The 8,023-nt window shown below is 35.9% G+C and overlaps 1 protein-coding gene across 1 annotated transcript; it reads right to left on the minus strand.

Annotated features, from left to right (window-relative positions):
• Positions 1–319: 319 nt before the first annotated feature.
• On the minus strand, positions 320–3,671 carry LOC137646779 (uncharacterized). Its single transcript, XM_068379867.1, has 2 exons — positions 2,831–3,671; positions 320–1,876 (listed from the first exon to the last, which is right to left on the minus strand). Exons 1-2 carry the CDS (start codon positions 3,347–3,349, stop codon positions 1,733–1,735), a joined length of 663 nt encoding a protein of 220 aa, XP_068235968.1. The 5' UTR covers positions 3,350–3,671; the 3' UTR covers positions 320–1,732.
• Between the last annotated feature and the right edge of the window lie 4,352 nt (positions 3,672–8,023).

The raw sequence follows: 8,023 nt of genomic DNA on the forward strand, positions 1-8,023 counted from the left end.
AACACTATGCTTTGAAGCCAGGGGTAAAGATGGGTAACACCAGTGTTCAGATTGATCCTCCTTTTCCTCCGATGTAATACTTTGGCAAAATGTCACAATAAAAACATCATATCCTACTTCATATACAGGCTGATGAAAATTCCAATCATAGGAGGAGTTACAAAAGATGATAAAAGATTTGAATAGAGAAGGCAGAAATGTAAAGGTGCATTCACGCAATCGAACAATATTCGACGGATATAATTGTTACCAACTAGCAGTGGAAAGCGAAAAGGCTCGCTGATGACATCAGAAGCGAGCACCAAGTGGTGTACTGAATACTGTCCATGTTCCCAGCATTGAAACGTCACACACTGTCTGGTGTGGAAGTATACGATGTTGCCAGGCACACGATGAACAAAGTCACTTGGTTACAGGATTTTCAAAGTTCGTCAGTTCACTAGGTCTCAATCGTCATGTTAACATGGCCAGCAGTACCTCAGACAAAGAGAAAAGTTGCCACTGGGACAGAAAAGAGACCCTGCTACTAATAGAAATATACCGGCAAAATCCATGCTTATGGAATGTCAAGGCTGATGTGTACAAGGATAGGAACAAACGTGTCGCGGCCATCAATGAAATAACAGCGAGAATGAATAGAAGTGGATTATCTGTTACTGCTTCTGAAGTGAAGAAAAAAATAGAATCCATCCGTAGTTAATATAGGCGAGAGCTACGTAAACTGGGGAGATCAAAGAAGTCTGGGGCTGGTGCTGACGACATTTACACCCCCATATTATGGTGTTTCGATGACCTTTGCTTCCTTAACGATGGCGACAGCATGAGAGAATCCATGTCAAGTATGGATAGCCAAATGTTTCATGTGCCTGAAGAAGTGTCTGATCATGAGGTGAGTACGTAATTGTCGTAAATCTGTCTGTTTACCTGTCTTACAATGAGAAAAAAATATAAACCAAACCATGGCCATATTTTCTTTATTGACATAATCCACCTTTATAATACATTTTTCAACAAAGCAATGTAAAGTATGTTCAATATGCAACATTGGTGATTTGTATTATACATTACTATTATAATTTTACTCAGGAGTTATTGTAACTTAGCCTCATGTATGTATGTTTTGCCAGATCACAGCACCTTCCTCATTGAAATATTTTATATACAGATCGCGTACAATTGTGCCATTGGTGGTGGAGGTTTGTTGCTCATACTCGAGCGGTAGCATTCCAGGGATGTCTTCAGTGTTTTCGTTATTTGCATCCGAACACACATTTGGAGTGACAGGTGCTGTGCGAAGGTAATTATGTAGTGCAGTGCAAGCAAGTACTATTTGTACTACTTTTGTTGGTTCAAGGTTAATGGGTTTATGAAACACTTCAAATCTGTTAGCATGTATTCCGAATGCGTTTTCTACGGTGCGTCGAGCTCTTCACAGTCGGTAGGAAAACACACGTTGCTCAAGGTTTTGATTTCGATGAGAGAAAGGTTTCATGATATGATGCTTCAGAGAAAATGCATCATCAGCAACGATCACATATGGTAATACTTTTGAGCTGTTAGGGAGTATCTCATCATCTGGCATACCCGCAGATCCTGCTTCAATATGCTGGTTGAGAGAACAGGTATCCCAACCTCCACCATCCGAAACTCGTCCATTAGTGCCCACGTCGACATATATGAAGTTTGAGTCTGCATTGGAGACAGCCATTAACACGATGCTGTGGCTTCCTTATTAGTTGAAGTAGAAGGAGCCGCTATCAGGTGGTGGCCTTATCAGGATGTGCTTCCCGTCAACTGCTCTGATGCAATTAGGAAAGTTCCACTTCTTGGAAAACCCCTCAGCTACACGCATCCACTCCTCCGCTGTTTGGGTTGTCTGTTAATATGAGAAGAATGTTAAGGTTTTTTTAAGCATTCTCTAAATATATAAACTAATATCCTCTCTCTCTCTCTCTCTCTCTCTCTCTCTCTCTCTCTCTCTCTCTCTCTCTCTCTCTCTCTCTCTCTCTCGTGTGTGTGTGTGTGTGTGTGTGACAGGAAATTAAGAAAAATAATACACATTGGCATACACTAATGGCATTTATCTATTTTCAGATTTTCAATGATCCTATACTTTAACAAAATGAACATGGTTCTCTAACCCATACAACACCAACGCCTGTCACACCTGTCCCAAGTACATCACAGGATAATGTACGACCTGCAACGCATGAGTCTTCACGCATTCAGACTCAAAGTACCCGCATGCCACTAACAAGAGGCATGCGGTGCTTCAAGAAGCGCTTCATCAACTGAAGAACTATCCGATCGGAGAAGGAGGATAGCGATGAACAAAGTGCTTTTGGTGATGATGTTGCCAATGATTTGCAGAAGATGAATAAAGAAAATAGGATCCATGCACAGAAACTAATTTCTGAGGTACTTTATCTGGAAAAATTAGGGAAGCTCACGTTTTTAACCAAGGTTGTTGTCTAATTATGTATGACCATAATTATGTCTTTATTGAAATTGGCATTAACATGTTTACAATAAAGCTGTGAAAGTAACAGTCAGAGTATGTGTTTGTCCCAGGTTTAGAAACTATTCATGAAGAACTTTACATATGTGTAAAGATGCAGTTTTACCTGACGGGTTGCGCTTCAAGGTGGGTAATGTACGAGTAGCCAAACACCAAGCACGTAGCTTTTTTTACATACACATAACAAGATGTATATTGTATGTAATTAATCTCGCGTCTATGCTCAACTGTAGGGATGTACTTCACATTATGCAAGTCATTTTCATTATCTTCATAATATTATATGCACCATCACAATCAAGCATTACTTACCTTTAAGTATGGATCCTTAAGCACATCATAGTTGGCTTTGCATGTATCAGGAATGATTGCAGACAGACTCGGTTTTGAAATTCTTGTACTGTATTGAAGAGCACTGTAGGAGCACCCGGTGGAAAGATACATCAACGTTGCTTCCAGACGTGCTGCTGGTGAAATGCTCTCCCTCATACAGGTGTCCTGCTTGGTTATAACAGGTTTAACCTTTTCCAGTAAGTCGTAGAAAGTATTTGGGTCCATGCGCATATAGTTCGTGAAGTCCGATTCATAGCCAGTTTTTAATTCTTGGAAAATGGTTGCATGGCTTCCCCTTTCATTTCGTTTGTGCAACCAGTCCTTGCACCATTCCCTTCTTGGCATCTCCTCCTCCTCCTCACAGAGTACAGCAATGATCATACTGCACAGTGCAATTTTTCTGGCCTTGTTTTTTTCCTGTGTACCATGGTAGTGATGTACTGCACCAGTCGTCCAAGGCCACACACTGAATTGAATGCCTGAGTTACCAATGGACATCACCTACGAACATTGTCCACCGGTTTATGCCCTGTGAGTAGATTTGAAACGGTGGTAAACACCCTCATCTGGTACCACTGCTTGTTGCCAGATCCGCTTCCATCGTTTCACCGCTTATAACATCATCCTACTTCTCCTGTAATATGGTAACGATTTTGTCCGTCAAACATAGTTTGATCGTGTAAACGCACCTTAAGACTGAAAAGGAATATGAGTAAAACTATGAAATATTCTATGAAAATGTAGAGGCACAACAAATAAGGGTTATGGATGAACCTGTAGAGACTTAATTGATATATGGACTTAAGAGAGATACTATTTCCCCAAGACATGAGGCCAAAATTAAAGATGAATAAACATGGCATGGAGAGATTTGGGCAAACCAGAGGAGATTATGTGAAGTAAAATGCCACTTTCTCTATAATGCTAAGTATTTAATCAAATGGTCCTACTAGTATTAAGTTATCAGAACCTTGGAACCTTACTAAAGCCTTAGAAAATAAACTAGTTACAACTAAAAGCACTATGGAGAGAATATTGATAGGAATTACAGTAAGAGACAGAAAAAGAGCAAGATAGATACGAGAGTACAGGATATTCTACCAACATGTAAGAAAAAGAAATGGATATGGGCAGGACATGTTATGAGAAGGACAGAAAATAGATGGAGAAAAATAATAGCAAAGGGTGTCCATAGAGATTACAAACGAAGCAGGGGAAGGAAGAGTAAGAAGATATTACGATTTTCATATTTCAAGTTTTTTTTTTTTTTTGGCAGAAATAGACTAGCAAAAAAAAGACCATAAACATTATATATATATATATATATATATATATATATTTTATTAAATATATATATATATATATATATATAATTTTCATTAAATTTAATTTCTTAGAAAGCACGTACAAAAATAAGGAATGGGTTAACGTAGTTTTGGGGAGTGTGATCAGATGATTGCTTATATATAATATTTCTCTCTATAAATCAAAATAAAAACCACTTTACGGGTTTGCTCTGGTGAAAAACTGAGCTTCCGAAACATGTGAAATTATGATCTGGAAAATAGGATCATCATTCTTTGTTCACTCCTAGATTTTACTTAAAGATATATATATATATATATATATATATATATACTGTATATATATATATATATATATATATATATATATATACTATATATATATATATATATATATATACTGTATATATAAATATGAGGATCTAGAGCTAGTCAATATGATTAGTACCTTCTACTGTATGACTTATGCAAAACTATATATTAAAAATAAAAAAAAGATTACTACTATGTTCTAGCTGTAATATTCATTACCTGAATTTCATTTCAAGAGGTGAAATAAATCTTTCGTCTTTATTTTTATCACAACGGGTTACCGGCAACCTAACTTTTATAGGGTATATGATCTACCACAGTAGGATAGATATGATATTTATTACTCATCCAATATGTTCTGTAGTTTCTATTAATTTCGTTCCATGGGGTTAAAAGCCGTAACATTACATAATGATGTTGAACCATGGTTTTATTTCGGCTCCAGTAAGTTTATGATTTTTTTTTCTATTGTTTGTTAGTCATTGCCTACTGTATCACCTCGCTCAGTTCAGTGAGTGATTTAGACACCACCCCCCACAGAAAAAAATCATTTCCACATCAAGAACATTCCATATCTGATTTACTTTAAGGAATTTTCATATCGAACCAAAATCATAGGGTAAATTCTAAATACTTCCACTTTTATCTTTTTTTTACTTGTGACGAGGAAGGTTCAAATATTGTCGTGTAAAATAATACCTAAATTTGAGATATGTTTACATATGAGGCTAGATAAATATATATTTCTGTATCATGAGTGGTTTGGAGTGACTTCATTATTTTAAGGGCGGTTTGTTCGATCGTAACTAAAAGCAAGTAATTTCTTTATTTTATATTTTACCATCAAGTATTTCAGCGGAAACGTGTAAAACAAAAAAAACAAATAATTAAAAAAGAAAAAATAATATAGGTAAGGAGAACTTGAGGCTATTGAAGATATATGATTCCAGCAAATGTGATCAACAAACAAAATAAATCTCTCAGCGTCACGTGGGCTGGAATTCCCCATGGCAAGGAAAGCTTTCTTTTCTTACCCTTTCGAGCTATATGCTACGGCACTGGCACCTGTGAGGCCATTCAGTACCAGAGTGCATCTGTAAGAATATACAGTCGTTGCACTATGAAGTAAAAAATAGAAGATATTGGGCAGCAGTAAGAAAGAAAAGAACCAAGAACGGAGGTAAAGAAGCAGGAACAAGGGTAAAGTAAAAAGAAAAGAATCTGAAACGGAGGTAAATATGTAAAAAAGACGCAGGAACGGATATAAAGTAGAAAGAAAAGAAGGAATGGAAGTAAAGTAGGATGAAAAGAAGAAGAAACTGACATAAAGTAGAAAAACAAGCAGGAACGTTAAAAAAAAGAAAAAACAGAAAAAAACCGCAATAACGGAAGTAAAGTTGGAAGAGAAAAACAGGGATGCAGGTAAAGTATGATGAAAAAAAGCATGAATGGAGGTGAAGTAACAAGAAAAGAAGCAGGAATTGTGGTAAAGTAGAAAGACAAGACGCAGAAACGGAGGTAAAGTAGAAAGAAAAGCAGTAATGTGGGTAAACAAGAAAAAAAAAACAGCAGGAACGGATGTGGAGCAGGAAGAAAAGAAGCAGGAACGGATGTGGAGTAGGAAGAAAAGAAGCAGGACCCGATGTAAAGTTGGGAAAAACAGGGACGAAGGTATTATGGGAGGAAAAGAAGCAGTAAGAGAGGTAAGGTAAAAAGAAAATAAGCATGAACGGAGAGAAAGTAGGAAGAAAATAAGTAGGAACGGAAGTAAAGTAGAAAGAAAAGAAGCAGAAAGGGAGGTAAAGTAGAAAAAACGTAGCGTGAACGTAAGTAAATTAGAACGAAAAGAAGAAGGAACAGATATCAAGTAGGAAGAAATAGAATAGTAACGAAATAAAATTAGGAAGAAAGCAGTAGGAACAGAAGTCAAGTAAGAAGAAAACAAAAAAGTAGGAATGGAGGCAAAGTAGAAAGGAAAGAAGCAGGAACAGAGGTAAAGTAGAAAAAAGTAGTAAGAACGAGGGTAAATTAGAAAGAAACAAAGATAATTGTTTACAACACCACGCTCTCCATTTACTCCAACATAATGCAATCCTGCAGTTCTCATCTTCTTGCACAGTAATTAGGTGGTTATTTAAACTCTTGGAAAGCAATAATTAGCGAGAATGTTGAAGGGGTTATAAAAAGAAAAGAGCTCGGTTTCCTCACTAAACGACTTGGAACTGATATGTCAATATAGTCAACCAAACAGAATTTGCGATGCCAGCGTACATTTGATATACTGTATATTCAAAATATACTTAATTAAAAATGGATTAATTACTCAAAAGTGTCCATAAAATAAGCAATTTACAAATAGTGACACTTTTGAGTAATCACTCAATTTTTTAGTAAGTATATTTTGAATATAAAGTATATCAAATGTACGCTGGCATCCCAAACTTTTGTTTATCTACTCTGGCATCACGAATTCTGTTTGGTTGACATGTCAGTTCAAAGTCATTTAGTGAGGAAACCGAGCTATTTTCTTTTTATAACCCCTTCCCCTTTCAATATATCTTGCTAATTATTGCTCTGCTAGAATTTAAATAACCACCTAATTACAGTGCAAGAAGATGAGAACTGCAGGATTGCATTATTTTGGAGTAAATGGAGAACGTGGTGTTGTAAACAATTACCGAAACCAAAACAGGAACAGAGGTAAATTAGGAAGAAAATAAAGAGGAGCGAGGGTAAATTAGAGAGAAAAGAAGCAGGAACAGAGATAAGGTAGAAAAAAAAAAGATAAAGGAACGGAGGTAAAGTTGAATGAATTGGAGCAATAATAGAGGTAAAATAAGGAGAAAAGAAGCCAGGACTGAGGCAAAGTAGGAAATAAAGAAGCAGTGATGGAACTAAAGCAGGAAGAGAAGAAGTAAGAACGGAGGTAAAGTTGGAAGAAAAGTATGAAGAACGGAGGTATAGTAGGGTAAGACAGATTTGGACAGAGGCAATTTTGGACAAGCGAGGCAAAAATTGGACAGATGCAATATCTCTAAAACTATTTATAATTTTCAAAAACTATAATGCTGTTAGAAATTCCCCAACCTTCTACTTTATAAATATTAGTATGTTTGGTTTTGAAAAAGTATTAAATACCACTAGAAAAAATGTTGAATATGGGTGTCCAATAATTGCCTCGCCTTCATTTTAGGGCTTCTCAAAAATAATACTATTAATTATTTTTTTCTGAAAAAAAATTAGATGATACTAAAGGAAGGTTTAAAATAAAAAATTGATGAAAAAATCTGGAATATCTAGTGTCCAATTTTGCCTCGCCTCGAAAAATGGCGAGGCAATTTTGGACACTTGAATGAAAAAAACAACTAGTTCATAATGTTAAGTTATTAAGTAATACAGTTTGTAATATTCTTATCTTTTATATTATTCTTATATGTATCTATATATTTTCTTAATAATTTTAACCAAAAATGATAGTTATTTGAAAATATAGAGTTGGAAGAGAAGGGGTAGGAATGACGACACCAAGAGCAGAAAAGTCATTAATGGAATGAAG

This window comes from Palaemon carinicauda, chromosome 9, assembly GCF_036898095.1.
Source record: "Palaemon carinicauda isolate YSFRI2023 chromosome 9, ASM3689809v2, whole genome shotgun sequence".
Taxonomy (NCBI): Eukaryota; Metazoa; Arthropoda; class Malacostraca; order Decapoda; family Palaemonidae; genus Palaemon; species Palaemon carinicauda.

What these genes read in the sequence shown, in the direction of transcription:
- LOC137646779 (XM_068379867.1), bottom strand. Translation starts at nt 3,349, where the DNA reads ATGTCCATTGGTAACTCAGGCATTCAATTCAGTGTGTGGCCTTGGACG. An exon ending in TTAAGGATCCATACTTAAAG is followed by an intron (nt 1,877 to 2,830) that starts GTAAGTAATGCT and finishes TCATATTAACAG; the next exon opens with ACAACCCAAACAGCGGAGGA.